Source organism: Eleginops maclovinus, chromosome 22, assembly GCF_036324505.1.
Source record: "Eleginops maclovinus isolate JMC-PN-2008 ecotype Puerto Natales chromosome 22, JC_Emac_rtc_rv5, whole genome shotgun sequence".
In the NCBI taxonomy this organism is placed as follows: Eukaryota; Metazoa; Chordata; class Actinopteri; order Perciformes; family Eleginopidae; genus Eleginops; species Eleginops maclovinus.
The window spans coordinates 4,685,088-4,702,605 of NC_086370.1; the positions used below are offsets into that span (position 1 = coordinate 4,685,088).

At 41.6% G+C, this 17,518-nt stretch overlaps 1 protein-coding gene across 1 annotated transcript in view; it reads right to left on the bottom strand.

Moving 5' to 3' along the window:
• The window catches only part of dntt (deoxynucleotidyltransferase, terminal), a 113,762-nt gene that overhangs the window by 39,854 nt on the left and 56,390 nt on the right, over positions 1–17,518 (bottom strand). The window contains exons 9-10 of the mRNA XM_063875660.1: positions 6,090–6,338; positions 5,634–5,717 (exon numbers count right to left, since the gene is read on the bottom strand). Of these exons, the coding sequence (XP_063731730.1) occupies positions 5,634–5,717; positions 6,090–6,338 (333 nt within the window). The remainder of the gene's footprint in view (positions 1–5,633; positions 5,718–6,089; positions 6,339–17,518) is intronic.

The following is a 17,518-nucleotide window of genomic DNA, read 5'->3' on the forward strand; positions in this document are numbered from 1 at the left end:
AAATGACCGTCTTTGGTCTTTAGCTGATGTCTTGTCTTTAATCAGACATCAGTCCTCATCACTCTCCTGTTTCTCAGACATGACCAGTGCCCAGTCCTTCCAAAAACCACCAGCCAATTATAAGGAACATGGAAAAGCACCATTACGGCGCCGTCCTCTGCCATACTTTGAACCAATTAATTTTAGCACTGACAAAAAAAGGAGGGACTCATTTGCTGCCCACGGCCAAGTGACAGCGTACGGAGGGAACAGTCGGTGACAGGATGGACCCGGAACAGTTAAATGATCTTCATCACAGTAATTCTGAATGAAAAACAGGTCAAACTGTTGTGCGATTCCTGAATGTAACCCATTAAGCTCTCTGCTGACCTTGAGCCAGGCCTGGGTAGGTGATGGAGGTGCGAAAATGGTTTCGAGCTTTCGAAAATCCAACAGGCTAATGGTCATCCGCTGTAAAATCTCCAGTTGAGCTCACATTTCCCCAATTTATGGCATCTACTTTTGCCTTTCAGTACCTTAACAAGCACAACAAACAACAAACCTTAACCAGCACAAACATCAGTTTTTGTTGTTATTCATGCCAGGAGAAATGACTCTGTAGTAGTGACAGTGTTTATCTATCTATCTATTTATTTATCAGCCATCCTGACCAAATACCAAATGATGGACACACTCGTCTTTATTTTTGAAGATTATATTTAAGGTGCAAATAATGTGCTTTCCTGAGAGCTACCAGGCTCCAATCAGAAAATAGACATTTTACCTTGCTGATCAAAAAATACTAAAACACTAATCAGAGGTATAACAGATTCCACAAAGTGATCATCAACTGTCTTTGTTAAGCCAAGCTTTATTCCTCAGGCTCTGTGACTCTTCTGCAGTGCGAAATGGATCGAATGGAGCATCTTCCGCCTTATAACAATATTTCCAAGGAATATGAGCGTAGGAGACCACCTGTTGCTGCAAATAAGGCATTATGGCAAAAACTTCAGTAATCATTTCAAATCATTGATCATTTATGGGTTATCAATCTGTGCCTCCAATGTATAATTTAACAACTTTGTTTTCTCAAGCTTTGGAAACTTCAACTTGATGCAGCAGATTTAAATGATTTATTCAAGAATAGAATTCCAAGTCCAACACTGTTCCGTAATGAAAGATACGGGGAAATCAATTTAGTTTTTGACCGGATTAAATCAAAGTGAAATGAAATGTATTGATTGAATATGTTTAAAGGGCCAGTGTGGGCACTGCAGATATATTATACTATTAAAATAATTCACACATCTGAATACGAGAAAGAAAAGGAAAAAAGACTTTAAAGTAACGACACCAAACAGCACTCTTGTTCAGATGGCATGGATTCGTTTAGTGGCGCTAATGTTGTGTTCTGGCCAAATCACTTGCCAATATGTAGCCTAGTCCCTAATCCAAAAATACGTATTGCTCATACAGTAAGTATTGATTCTAAAGTGACACTATTTTGAAAGAAACAAGTAAGTGATCTGTGCTTTTGAACAGATTTCAATCTGAACATAACTTGCATAACCATGGTGAGCTAGCCAGGAAGACAGCCACCTTCGTGATATGGAAAACTCTGGCCCTTTACTGCTGGTCTACCAGAAATGGTAAAATAATCTATATCCTTTTACATTTTTACGGGATCTCTTAAAAAACCTGCATATACACACAACAAAGTCCTTGACGTCCCTTACCACCTTATCAAACACATGCACGGTTTCTGTAGGAATGAGTGTGTTGATTTCCAACTGTCCACTCAGTGCACGGATGACTGCACTGCCAGCAAGCCTGGCTCTACCCCTGCATTTAAATAAACACCATCTGAGTTGGCTGCTTGTGTATAATATCTGTCAGGAAGCTGCCACCCCGTGATCCGGAGAATCTGACCTCTGGCCCCCGAGGAATCGACTGACGGGACCACTGCGGTGACAGGGTGTCTCCCCTGTCGATCCCCCGCGCTGATACGCTTTGCACCCCTCTCTGCTTTGCTTGCAACTCAAACGTTTTGCAGATCTGCCCTATGCATCGGAAATGAGCCGGGGCCGTCTTACAGGAAGCAATGAATAGTTGCGCAGCTAGGATAAACACGAGGTATGGATGTGCCTGTCAAGAAGATTGATGGTTCCCGAATTACTGTTGTCATGTTGTCAGTGCTAAAAACTTTTTCTAGCTGAATAATTGAGTCCTTCAGCTGAGCCGTCGTGTCAATCTTTTTTTAAGTTCACACTCTGTGCTTTCAGGAGTGTATCTCACTGTCTGATAGCTGTAAATCAGAGATGGTTGGATTAAAGAAAGCTGTGCAATTCCAGCTGATGTTAGATATACAAATGGCTCCGATTTAAAACAAAAACTGCATGTGAATTCATAGATAAACACATTTCATACAAACCGTTTGAAAGAAAGTGAGTAAATCCTATTTATAGGACTTGTTCCTGCACAGAAAAAAATTCACATTCAAGGTCATCTCACATGACATGGACTTTCACTTCTCACAAAATAATTATTTGGACTGCAAAAAATATCATTTAGTTATTATCAATTAATGAGAAATGATATAAAACAGTAAACAAATAAAAAGAGTCACTTTTATTCAAGGAGTAGGAATAAGAATATTTGCAAAAATAAATGGCAACCTTGATTAAATGATAATAATAATTGTTAGCAAAAATGTCCTGTCAATAAAACAGATGACCGTATTGCTCAGTGGATTTTTGATTATTGACATACCAAATCAGGAATAAAAACCCATAACGGTTTGATTGATCAACACTTCAACAAGCATGTCTGTTTGTAGTCTTTAGTTTGCTACATTAATTAGCTACATTCTAATTATAATAAATTACATTCAACACCCCTGACTTGTTGCTCACTTCATGGGTGAGTAAATGCCTGAAATCACTAATTAACACATATGGAAAAATTACTAAAAATATCTCATTTGCCACAAATAGAAGTCTGACATAGGTTAGCAATTATTATTAAAATAGCAAAGAAAATAAATATTTTAGCTTATACTTGTGAATCAAATGATTTGGCTGTAGCATAATAAAACCCCTGGTTTGATTGGTGCACTAGACGCTACCGTGCTTTCACCATCTGCCAGTGGGTACAATCTTCTGGGGAAATAAAGGCTGGTTTTACCGCACACAAACGAAGAGGATAGCTTGTGTTGCACCTACACAAATGAAGGTAATATAACTACTAAAGGGGTGGCTCAGCACACTCTTTATTTATTCCACGCATAACAGCCAAACAAGGGATGTTACTTTTATTTTGTTGCTAAAGGTAGCCAGGCCGCTAACGATATACAGTATGACAAGATCGATCCATTTGTTCATATTGAAAAATGCCGGTTTCTACTCAAGCTCAGTAGCATTACCACCACAGCATGTCACTTTTAAATTTAGGACGAAAACACCTACCCACAGTTTTTTCCTACCTGAAGCCAGTTGTGTACATTATTCCAATAAAGACAATGTGTTCCTAAACAAAACCTAATTAGCCCATGTACTGCATGCCAGCAAATAGTTAATTGAACTGCATGAGATACTGTGTAAACAGATTCTCTCTACTTTGCTGTGAGATTTTATATCACTGTGTATACAAAGATGCAGTTAATTTAATTTGAAAATGTGTAAATGAACCTTAAACTCTCCAATGTAATTACCTTTACTCTAATAAGGACAAGCTTTTAAATACAGAAACATTAAGATGTTCCCTCAGCTTGTTCTGATGTACATTGCATTTATTTGAGAGCGTACGTGTGAGATACAGAATCACACTGCATAAAGCCTGCCAAACCCTGCACACCCCCTACTACGCACTGTGCTATAATTAAAAATGTTGTTCTCGCTCCAGTATCAACTTCCTGCTAGCACGGAGTGGAAACATATATTGCATGGAATCATTTAAGATAATTTGTCCAGGTTTCTCATGCTGTAGAGTTGAAACATGCCAGCCTGAATCTTGCCAAAAGCCTTTGAGTACCAAATCGTTGGCAGTAATTCTTTACGCAGATTCATAAGAGCACATCCAGAGGGAAGATGTATCAAATCCCACATGATAGTACTGTATAAACTCAGTAGAAAAAAACCCTGACCGGCCTCTGCATTCACTGCTCTCCTTTTTAAGATCAATTAAAGAGGAGGTTGTGGTTTTCAAGATTCACTGGCAGTAACTTGCAGAATAAATTATTTTCCTCATGTACTCCATTAGAGCAGCCTGGATTTAAGACCTCTAAGTCACCCCTTGATACTTTCCTAAAGCCCGCCCCTTTCTTGTTAGCCGCTGTTAATCTGTCAAGCTAACAAAACTACCATGGTGCCAGCATTATCTAAACTGCACTCCCTGATTATAACCATCAACATTTTAGAAAGAGGCAGACATTAGAGTCTAAGATATGTGTTTGAATGATGTGAAGCTGACTCTGCTAAAACAACGATATTGAAGCTAATCAGTAAAGATAGTCTAAAAGTGGTAAACCATGAAATGAGAGCGTACGTGTGAGATACAAATTAAGCAGCAACATATTTTGTGGAAAGCAAAGTAGACGTACGGTATATCCACTCTAACAATCAATAAAAATAAGCAGAAATAGCATTTGATAATCCCTTCAGTTGCTACCGTAGCATAGCAGTGCTGGTGTTGTAGCATGAAGAGTATGGATATATGTATTTTAGAAGGTTGTTGTAGAAGGAGTCTTTATGTCTTAAAACTGTTAGCTATGCAGCTTAAAAAAAGAAAAGCTTGGGTAAGATCAAGGAGGCTTTTCCCGTTGTTGTAAATTGAATCAGGGTAGCGGCAGCTCTACTCTTTAAATCGCAACAGCACAATGTGTCAGAGAGAGAAAAATACCATTTCTGTTGTATAGTTTGGCTCACAGCTTTACATGATTTTGGTTGAATCAATACTTTACAAGTCTTAGCTGCCTGTTGTAGAAAATAGGGTTTCAAAATGCCTATGGTTTGCCTTTACTGTAATAAATGCACACAGACAGGAAAATGTCTGGGTCCCAAAAAGAAGTTTCCAAGTAAATTAACTGTAGTTCAGAAGTGTCAAACCCTATGAATGAATTTGCTACTTGGCATGTTTACACAGGTCATCAGCCATAGTAGCTGATGAACACCTTATACTGTAAGTGATTGCTAAACTCAAAATTCTCTACCAATTTTCAACAATTAAGTAACCAACATATCTTTTGCAAAAACATGTCAGGTACTTCATACTGTGCTTTTATTCTAAGCTTGTATTTTTTGCTCTGTTTTTTGGTGCACTTTTTGAAATGATTAGCATTCACAAAAGCTATGCACAAACAGGAGTGCTGCAGAAGGGATTTCACCGTATGTGTTGATACCTTGTCTCTGTGTTAAACTAACTTTATATCGCAATGCATTGCAACCAAAACATACTTTAAGCCCACAGTGGACACTCAATTGCTACATTTTGCTCTAAATTGCAAAATGGCATATCATGTGAAGCTTTACTCGCTGCACAAATCAATATATTAGAGTAATTATATATTGATTATTGTCTTGTTTAAACCATCTGCTAGTATAAATCTCAAATAAATGGTATCTGCATTTGTGCATGCTATAAGCTGATGCAGTACGTACCTTTTTTTTGTCGTACAGGGCGTGGTTGTCCAGAAGCATCCCTCGCTCCTTCCGGGCAAACTTCCTCAGGTCTCTCTCAAACTGCTGTGGAAGGAAAAAATAAAATAAATCAAACATCTGTTTTGGGTTGCAATGGGATTTATATTCCTAAATGTTTATCCTGTACTAACAAGTTATTTCATAGCAAAAAATGTACATTGTATTGCACACTTCAAATTACTTTGTGTTGAATATATATATTTCACATTTATTCGAAGGTGTATTTGGAGTGCCAAAGATTAAAGACTGCCTGGACTTTGACCTTGACGTTGTCCTTGACAGAGCAACGTTTTATCACATGATGGTGGCACACACAAGACAATGATTGATCATGAAAGACAGTGACTTCTAAACTTTTCCAAGGATTCCACCTGCAGCCACTGCTCACTGTCATTCAGTTCGCACAATCCTTCTTACTCTGGATCCAGTCCATCCCAGGAGAGCGAAGGCGTATCGATCCATAGGCGGCGACACCAAGTCCACGCGCACTGCCCTCCAGCCCCTGCTGTCCCCCTCGGCACAGTGGAGACCCCCTTCCACCTGACTGCCCTCCAGCCGCAGGATCAGGAAGCACTTTGAAAAGTGGTCCATGGCCTCAAAATGGTGGTTTGGAAGCTTCCTCATATCAAAAGTGGAGGCCTGGTAATCACAGTACAGCAGAATGCCCTGGAGAAGAGAAAATAGCATATGCCATAAACGTTAAAGTATGTAAGGAATGCCTTTCTATGAATTTAGTTTGGTTAAACACTGATTTCAACATAAATAGTCAAATAAATGAAAAGGGACTAATAGCACATGTACTTTTTCCAGCACCGTCGAGGGAGTTTTTATTCAGGTCTGTTTTCTCCCCAGTTAGAAACATTGAGATGTGGCCATGCTGTTAGTGTTTGACCCAGAAACGAGTTTTGCACCAAAAACGGCTACTAGAAGAGATAGTACGGGGGTGCTTACGTCAAAATTAGGCCCGCCCACTTTCTGGCAAAATTATGCATGAGGGCGAAGCGGAAAATAATAGTTTCTTCCTGTCTTAAAGCTGCTGAGTCATATATTGCACCTCAAACAACAAATAAATCAAGAGTTACGGTTTCTATACTTCCTCTACAGAAAAAAAGGAGAGTAAAAGAAAGGATGTGATTACGAAATCTCAGTTTCAGTGTCAGCCTGCTGCCTGCCACTCGTCCACCAGCAGACCCACCGGACATCCATCCCCTATTTATTCTCCGTAAAAACAAAGCTGTCTCTGCCGTCTGAACCAAACTTTTCACACATCTTCATATTTCTGGATTCATTTTTGACAAATAGAAATATTATTTTCTGGCATCAATTTAACATTTTACGGGGACATCAGCATTGTGGTCTGAGGGCGCAGTGCCCGTTACCCTGTCGACTAAACCCTGGTATCCATCCCTTCTATGAATGCTATAAAAAGTGGAAAGTTGTAAGAGGCATATTTAGAAAGACATCACAGTTTGGTGCTGTTGGCTGACTCATTGGTCGTTATTAGAGGCACCTCGTTGGGAGATTTTGGTGGACTTTTGGACCTAGATTGCTTTTCCACACCAACATTTTTGGAGACAAAAGGGCGATTGTCTTCCACCACGAACAATATGCACAACTTTTTCAACCGTGCATGAACACTGAAGACTGATCCGGCCGACTGGCACAACGGATCTTCACCTTGAAGGTGTTAAGAGGAATTGCTTGACCCCCAGTTAGCTGTTCACAGAATGTATCTGTGGCGAAGGAGAGGCACAGGTTATCTGTCGAGGTGCGATTTATCAAAGGCAGGGCTATGAAGTGAAGTGTTTTTTACTGACAGCAAAAACCCACAAACATTTAACTTTAGCCAAAACTTAAGACCAGCCAAAAAGAGCCCTACTGTATCTGAGGATCAGAAGATGCACATTATTACATTATTAGAGTTATTGCATTATTAAGCGGTGTTGATCAGATTAAAACCACTTCACTTGTACAGTATGCTCTCAGTGCTGACAAAAGACCATAGCATTTAGCATTATGGTAGTCCTGATTCAAGATTCAAGATTCAATACGCTTTATTTATCCCGAGGGAAATTGAGGTGCAACAGTTCAATACAAAGAAGGAAGGAGAAATATACACTCAATAAACTAAACTACTAAATATACACTAAATATACATCAATATTACTAAATATAAACTAAATAACTAAGTATAAACTAAATCTATCAACAATAAGAGCAGCTTTGCAAATATGAAATAGTGAAATAGTTACAGTAACTACGTAGGTATATACAATATACAACAATACGTATAGTTCAAATGGCAGTACAGTAATAAGATAACTAATAAAACTAAGCTGAATACTGAATACTAAATAAAGTGACATGTGAATAAAGTTACATGTGAAAGTGAAAGTAAATGAAATGACAGCATTGCGATGAAATAAAGTCTCACTGAGTCTCCAATGTTCCTCTAACGACCTGAGGTGGATGAGTTAAAGATGTGAGGATCAGAAGCCTGCGTTATCGCCTATTTAACTGACTGGCCATTTGTATTTTATAAAGACTCATTTATTGAATTAATGCTTGAGGTTTAAACTTGTATCAAAAAGCACAATTACGGTAAAATGTTTCAATTCATGGCTTGAAGTTACATCATGTGTTAATGCCCACCAGAGTCCCTTTTGTCCAGGCAATTATAACAACTTCTGTAGTGTCATAGATAAGCTGCAGAAAGTTTGAGGACATTCAGTCTTTACCGCTGCTAAAAATGTATTTAATGCATTTCAGTAAAACTTTTTACTAGACGAATTACCTCGATTGTCAATGTGGAAATTATTGCCATAGTGGCAGACAAGGATGACTGTTGCTCCCACAGTCTGACCTGGAATTTAGTCATTAAACGCACCAAAGCCACTTATTCTGTTATTTGACAGGTGTTAGGAACGTACAGCCACAGAGAAACCGATCACTTATTTGAAGCCTATAAAAACCTTGGGATCATTGTGTGGCCTCTATGTTTGAGGATACTTCACAAGATTGTTTAATGCAATTCATTTCAGAATGCAGTCCTTTCAGAATAAATGAGGGGTTGAGTCATGTTCCCTATCCCAAAGGTGAACATTTGCATCTTAAAAATACTGAGTTTAGGAATTTTCTGTGCAGTTTCTTAAGTGAACTAGTGTATGGTTTGATATGTGGTTCATTTGAGTGTTTGTTTTGATTTTAGTAAGGTAGAGTTTTCACCAAATCAGTCTTCTAAATAGTTATAGTTGACTGTTTTTGGCATGGCGTTAGGAATTGCCAAGACTTGGTCAAGATTCAAGTATCTCTACAATGCTTCATACATTTTATGTTCCCACTTTTAATTTAGTGATTTTCTAAATACTAATGCCATTTTCAGATTTATTCATTACTTTTTAAAATTGAAAAAAACATTCATTATATTTTCATCAGCCTGTGCTGACCCAACACCATTACAAAGAGGATGGCAGGAATTTATAATAAAAAGCTAGATTTTATTGAACAAAAGCTGATTTAAAAAAGGTTGAACACAAAAACAGGTGGACCTAGCAAGGTAAAACTAAGAAAACTAAGAAAAACTGAACATGTACGTACTAGGGAGGGCACGAGGACCAGGATCAGGAACACAGATGACGAGCAGACAAAGAAAACTTAGACATACGGCATATATAGACACAGGGAGAACCAGCACCTTATCGTGGTGGAGAGGTTTGTGTGCCCCGATGAACCTGGGGGCTGTGTTGTCTGGAACCTTGTGTTCCTGGTAGGGTCTCCCATGGCAAATTGGTCTCAGGTAAGGGGCCAGACTAAGATTGGTTCAAAAAGACTCCATGAATAACACACTTGGAAGCGAGGATACCCGGCCCGGAGGAAGCCCGGGTTCCCCTTCTGGAGCCAGGCCCAGAAGGAGGACTCGTCAGCGAGCGTCTGGTGGCCGGGCTTGCCACGGAGCCCCGCCGGGCACAGCCCGAAAAAGCAACGTGGGCAACACCTCCGCTTCTCCGTCCCGCGGGCCCACCACCTACGGGAAACAACGATGGGGTCGGGTGCGCTGCCAGAAGGGTGGCAGTGAAAGCAGGGGGTCTCGACGGACCAGACTCAGGCGACAGAAGCTGGCTTTGGGGACGTGGAACGTCACCTCTCTGGGGGGAAAGGAGCCGGAGCTTGTGCGGGAGGTGGAGCGTTACCAGTTGGATCTGGTGGGGCTCACCTCTACGCACAGCGTCGGCTCTGGAACCTTACTTGTGGATAGGGGTTGGACTCTATTCTTCTCCGGAGTTGCCCAAGGTGTGAGGCGCCGAGCGGGTGTGGGGATACTCACAAGCCCCCGGTTGAGTGCTGCTTTGTTGGAGTTTACCCCAGTGGACGAGAGGGTCGCCTCCATACGCCTGCGGGTCATGGGGGGGAAAACTCTGACTGTTGTGTATGCTTATGCACCAAACAGCAGTTCAGAGTATTGTGCCTTCTTGGAGACCCTGAAAGAAGTCCTGTATGGGGCCCCTGAAGGGGACTCCTTAGTCTTGCTGGGAGACTTCAACGCACACGTGGGCATCGATGGAGACACTTGGAGGGGCGTGATTGGGAGGAACAGCCCCCCTGATCTGAACCAGAGTGGTGGTTTGCTACTGGACTTCTGTGCTAGTCATGGATTGGCCATAACAAACACCATGTTCGAACATAAGGATGCTCATACGTGTACATGGTACCAGAGCACCCTAGGCAGAAGGTCCATGATCGATTTTCTTATCGTATCATCGGACCTGAGGCCGCATGTTTTGGACACTCGGGTGAAGAGAGAGGCGGAGTTGTCAACTGATCACCATCTGGTGGTGAGTTGGGTCGAGTGGCGGGGGAAGCCTCTGGACAGACCTGGTAAGCCCAAACGTGTAGTGCGGGTGAACTGGGAGCGTCTGGAGGAGTCCCAAGTCCAGGAGGCCTTCAACTCACACCTCCGGCGGAGCTTTTCAGGCATCCCTGTGGAGGCTGGGGACATTGAACCAGAGTGGGCGGTGTTCAAAGCCTCTATTGCCGAAGCTGCGGCGGAGAGCTGTGGTCTCAAGGTCTTAGGTGGCTCAAGGGGCGGTAACCCTCGAACCTCGTGGTGGACACCGGTGGTCAGGGAAGCCGTCCGACTGAAGAAGGAGGCCTTCCGGGATATGTTATCCCTGGGTACTCCTGACGCAGTTGCAAGGTATCGACAGGCCCGAAGGGCAGCAGCCTCAGCCATGGCCGAGGCAAAGCAGCGGGTGTGGGAGAAGTTCGGAGAAGCCATGGAGAAGGACTTTCGGTCGGCACCAAAGTTGTTCTGGAAAACCGTCCGACACCTCAGAAGGGGGAAGCAGGGAACCATCCAAGCTGTGTACAGTAAGGATGGGACGCTGTTGACCTCAACTGATAGTGTGTTAGGGTGGTGGAAGGAACACTTTGAGGACCTCCTGAATCCGACAACTCCGCACTCTATGTTAGAGGCGGAGCTGGAGTATGAGGGGGGATCAACTCCAATCTCACGGGGGGAAGTCACTGAGGTAGTTAAACAGCTCCACAGTGGCAAAGCCCCAGGGGTGGATGAGATCCGCCCAGAAATGCTAAAGGCTCTGGGTGTTGAGGGACTGTCATGGTTGACACGTCTCATCAACATTACAAGGAAACCGATGGACTGTCCACTCCGGGTAGGGAATGAAGCCTTACCCCAAGTGAAGGAGTTCAAGTATCTCGGGGTCTTGTTCTCGAGTGAGGGAACAATGGAGCGTGAGAGGGGCCGGAGAATCGGAGCAGCGGGAGCGGTACTGCAGTCGCTTTACCGCACCGTTGTGACGAAAAGAGAGCTGAGCCAGAAGGCAAAGCTCTCTGTCTACCGGGCCATCTTCGTTCCTATCCTCACCTATGGTCATGAAGGATGGGTCATAACCGAAAGAACGAGATCGCGGATACAAGCGGCCGAAATGGGATTTCTCCGCAGGGTGGCTGGCATCTCCCTTAGGGATAAGTTGAGAAGTTCAGTCATCCGGGAGGGACTCGGGAGTAGAACCGCTGCTCCTTCGCGTTGAAAGGAGCCTGTTGAAGTGGTTCGGGCACCTAGTGAGGATGCCACCTGGGCGCCTCCCTAGGGAGGTGTTCCAGGCACGTCCAGCTTTGAAGAGACCGAGGGGTAGACCTAGGACCAGGTGGAGGGATTATGTCTCTTCGCTTGCCTGGGAGCGCCTTAGAATCCCCCAGTCAGAGCTGGTTGATGTGGCCAGGGAAAGGAAAGTTTGGGGCTCTCTGCTGGAGCTGTTACCTCCGCGACCCTGACGGAAAAGCGGGAGAAGATGGATGGATGGATGGATGGACCAACAGCTGAGGGCAGGAAAAGGCACATGGGCAGCAGGGCGATCTCACATAGATGGAAAGAATCAGGGCAATTACAAAGGATCCAACAAACACAAAGGCAGGAAGTAAAACCAGTCAAAGCACAGAGAGAAAATTAATTTCAAAACAAAACAGGAAACATTTAATACAAAACCTAAGCTCATGACAATAATACTCATGTTTCTTAAAATAGAAACTGTATATCAGAAATGAGAGTGAGATATCATTTATGTAAATTGCATTTATGGAGGTGATTATGCACTTAGGTTCCAGTGATGAACTGCACAGAACTTCAAACTCTGTGATGTTTTGTAAAAGTATGTGTGTTTTGATTCAGAACTTAAATAAGAAGCAATCCCGATGACTGAATGCTGTCTTTTCATTACTGCTGCACTTTTCTTTATTCTGTATTAGGACCCATAAAATATCCAGCCTCCATATTTATCACCCAATTACATTTTCATTTATAGATGTTGTACTGTCTTTATAAAATCTCCTTTTGGTGACAATGTAAATGCAAGGTATGTAAATCCCAATAAACATGCCATTGTTTTTAATCTCAAACACAAATTGGGTCTAACAGAAGCTGTGTGCTGATAAAAGAATAACAAAGTCCAACACAATAACATAACAATTTCATTCAACTGTAAATTAAACATGTCATACTTGGTGTGGACTTGTACATTTAAAGTTTTGAAGAGTAATTCATCACATTCTTTATTATTTCAGTGTTTTGGGCCATAACTACTGAGGTTAAATTACTGTTCTCTTAAATTAGTTGAAAGCCTTATTATCAAGTTTAAGTAAAAAATATTAGGTTCAACTCAACATTTTTGAGTTCAACTAACCTAATACAGTTATGTGATTTTTTTTTTTACCAAATACATTTAATTAAATCCCGTTTTTTCAGTTTAAAAGAATCAGCGGTATAAACCAATTTTATTGTTAAAGAAATAAAACACTCTCCATTGATCGTTGACAGTTTACCAGACTACATTTCCACCAAAAATGTTGCTAAAATGGACCGCAGTAAATCATGTTTGTACTTGTAAATAAATAAATGAATGAGTGCTTATTGATTGTATCAAGAGCCAAGTCAACGTTGTTGGTTAAAATACGCTTCAACAAAACATGGACATTACTGTGTGTCATGGGCTATAGGACCACAGTGTTAACATCTGATCCTACTTTTCATCAGTCTTTTTTGAGCCTTGGGAAGAACAAAAAAGAGATGTCTGAACATCCAGGAGAGAGACAAGCCTCCAGTCAGCCATAGTATATGGGGCCCATTCCCTGGTAAATGGTTCCACTCCTTAGGTAATGGAAATCTCTACCAAGTAAGATGTCAGTGTGTTGAAATGGAGACTAGAAAAGCGTCACTGACAAGAAATAAAACCATAGAAAAGAGTGAAGTCGAGTCAGTGCAAGAGTTAGAGAATAAAGTGTTCAACCTGTGAGAGAAAGTGAGAAATAGTTGAACGTGTAAATCGTGGGAAGTCAGAAAGTAGAGGGGAAAAGACAGAGAGTCTTTGAATTGATTTCCTCTGAGCCTTGGCTTGGTTGACTGTGGCTTTCTCTGGATGCACAAGTGTTAAAGCGATTAAGATTACAAATTGTCAATTTAAATCCGGAGGCCAGCGTAATTGTTGGGATACTGCTCTCCTCTCACTGGCCATAAATCGTCCTCACTCTCCTTAAAGACCAATAATTGGGGAAGTGAGTGCAGCAGGCCAACAGACCATCCGTTGACTGAGGTTAATCACAAAGCATTTAACACTTAGTCAGCATCGCCTGATTGGCTGCTGCTTAACTGATGGGCATAAAAGTATCACAAGGAAATGGCTTCATACTGACAGATACAAGGTGGATTCCACAGAGAAAGAAGATCTCAAAGAAATCACTGGCCCCTTTCTCACTTTTACTGCTCTTATTACCTCCAAGCAGTTCAAACTGTGTCTATCCGTCCAGTGAATTGGTACGACAGAGATTTGGTATAGAAACTAATAATTGTGCATTTTGTGATTATCCCGAAACAGCTGTTCCCCTTAGCTTTGATCGTGTGCATTCTGAGGCTTTACAGCTGGATTTTTTTTCCCCAATGTGTGATTTAAACATGTGTTTCTCAAAACGACAACCCTATACACTTTAGATACTTTTTAGTCAATAATATTGTTATTCTATGTACATTTTATATTCATAAATCTAAATGTATGAAAGTGAACCCTAAATTGTATGTATTTCACAATGCTTCTCTCTTTTTTTAAAGCCCTGAAATGAAGGAAAAATACAATTGCAATTAAACGGTTACGCACATTTGAAGAATATGATTATGTAACTTTACCCCTTTTTGATTTTATGTCTTGTCGATCTTTATGATTATTCTTGTCGTCTCTATGCACCTACCCCTTTTACATTTTTTCCTTTAAGACTCTTAATGCCATTTTGTTTGCACATGCCTTTTTCAAATGAAGATTGACAGAGTTAAAAAATATCTTACGGCGTGGACATGTTTTTTTTCGTGCAATTTGGGTCAACACTTTCAATGTCCGCCTCTGCCGCCCCCCTGGACCCCTCCACCTCTGCAATTACAGATAAATATTCACCTTCCAATAAAAGGCAGGGAAAGGCCTCTTTAAAGTTAGGTCCTGTAATAGCTTAGCTAAAGGCAGTGACAGTTCCCACTTACATAATGAGGCCAGAATGGCAGCATAAAAGCATTTAAGCACTGACTAATCTCAAATCAAAATCCCCAAGAGCCACCCTTGAGACAAGTTGTGGGAGAGGGTCTGCGGCCGAGATGTAGGTCATGTCTTATTCTGGCAGATATTTCAGTCCCTCCTGGCAGAGTTTTTCCTTAAGCCTTGAATCATTTCAATGCCTTTAGAGAAAAGTATTAATGAGTTATGGTGACAGTAGCACAGACTAGTAAGCTCATGAATACAGACGCCTTTTGTTTGGTGGGTGTTTGTGACCGTCCTGCCTACACAAACACTGCTTTCTCTCAGCCTCCTCTTCTGTCTGACAAACAGAAACTTACAAATCCACCAAAAAAACAGGATGTCATGACGTCGCAGCGTCGCCGGTGGCTGTTTAGCCCAATAGCGCTCTGTAATCATCTCCCACGCAGCAGGTAATGTCAGCGAGCATCTGAGAGTAAGCTTATTGCACCAGATCTGTTTACAGAGGGAATTACAGAGGAGGACAGCGGGAAGATAATCTTTCCCCCAAAGCTTCTCCTCTGAGCATTGAGAAAATAATAAGAGTCAAGACTTTTTAAATTGTGAATTTATTTGATTATTTACTTCTCTTTTGAGGGACAGATGAGTGGTCGCGAGGCCACCGGCATCCGGAGGACGGTTGAGCTGTTGTCAGGGACGTGAGGAGCTCTGATCCAATCTCGCAGCCTCTCTGACTCACAGGGAGAGACTTCAAAACCTGCCTTCAGTCGCAGATTAGCGCATGTTATCCAGGGATGTTTGAACTGTGCTCCCACTTTGATTCAGAGCTTCGACGGAATAAAAGAGTTGTGATTGCTGAAATGAAAGTGCAGCGGTTTGTGTGTCCGTACTCGTCCTCTGAATGTCAGTCAAAGTAGCCGTAAGACCTACTGCTTTGATCTGATTCATGTTTCAAAGTGACCAACTCTATGTAGAATGTCAAGATAACCAAACCAGTGTACAGTATTTCAGTGTGCACAGCAAACTAGTAAAGCAACACCAAGAACCAGATTTATTTTGTCAGGCTACACCCCGATCATAACTTTCAAAACAATAACAACACTTTTAGGTCTAGATGTTTGGCCCATCTTCATTCCTACTCTCACCTAGGGTCAGGAAGGGTGAGTCAGGACCAAAAGAACAAGATACGGATACAAACGTTTTTTTTCTGGAGGGTGGCTGGCATCTCCCTTAGGGATAAGGTGAGAAGCTCAGTCATCCAGGAGGGGACTTGGAGTAGAACCGCTGCTCCTTTGAAAGTAACCTTGGTAACCCCCATTCAGAGTTGGTTGGTGTGGCCAGGGATGGGGAAACATGGGGGCCTCTTTGACCCGACTGAGATTTTGGCAGTTGATGGATGAATGGATTCATATAGGAGGTACAAGTTTGTCGCATGCACATCATTTAATTGTGATGCTCATTTAAGCATCAGGCTAAGGTGAATTCATTTCCACTAGGGCTGTCCAAGTTAAAACACATTACAAATGGAGAAAGAAAAGTCACGTTTCAATGGAAAGTTGAGCTATAAAGACCTGCCGGGTGGTTTTCTCGAAAAGACCGAGGTAATATGTACGTGCTGCAAAGTGAATTAAGTTTCCTCCGGAGTACGCCGAGTTTAAAATATCACTCGCTGACCAAGCATAGCACTGATGCACAGAGATCCAACAGAGGACAACATAATAGCTAAATGGTGGCTACAGACTGTAGGTCAGTGAACACTGTGGAGGATGAGGCTCTGCTAGAGTCAGAACGACCATCTTAGGAGCCTTGGAGAGCCGCCACTGTAAAAAACATTCATAACCTTGTCGCTTCGTCGGATTGTTGGAATAACCATGATGTTTACTGTCTGGAATAAATGTAATTACATTATTTATAATGAATAATAATTATAACATTATAACTTATAATAAATACACATTGTTTAAACATTGTTTATTTATTATAAACATAATATACAATTAATTATAAAGCAATCATATTTATCCACCTACAAAAACTTGAAAGATATCCTTTTCAAGGAACATTTAGAACAGATAAATAATGTGCGATTAATTCGCGATTAAATATTTGAATCGACTGACAGCCCTAATTTCCACATTGTTTATTTTATACTACTTCAGTGCCTTTGCTCTGCCGCTGAAAAAAGCAGGAGCGATGTTTCCTTTTCTATTCAAATTTAAATGTGTCATTCGTACCACTTGGGTCCCCAGAAATAAAAACTACAAACGGACAAACTGTTCTTGAGATTGTACATGTTCTCCTTTTCTTTCTCCCTAGTTGTGTGAAAGTGATCTTATTACATTTCTTTGTGCATCTTTGTATTATTCTGGATATTTTAGACAAATTATACTTTTCATTTGCCATGTCCCCAGCAGAAATGACACCCGTGCTCAGTTGTATTGAGCAAATGCATGAAGGGTCGGAATGAGGAAACTCTCCCATCTCTCACCACATTGACCAAATGCAGAACAATGACGCATTAGCAGAATGGCATTATAAAGGTGGCAATGCACACCGCGCTCAGCCTTCAAAAGAGCAGCACTTATACAGTATTTAGAGACAGGGATGATAGATGGACCGTTGGTGAAACATGGCCCTCTCCGACTCTCCGTTGCAATTACCAGGGCCAAGCTGAATCTCATCTGTCTGCCACAGAGGCTGCTGACTGACCTTGCCTCTGCCCCCAAGTTATGCTTTCAGAATATCAGCAAAGGGTAGAGGGGGGGGAGAAGAAAAAAATGATGAACCCGTTTTCACAAGGACATTTCTAGATAGATG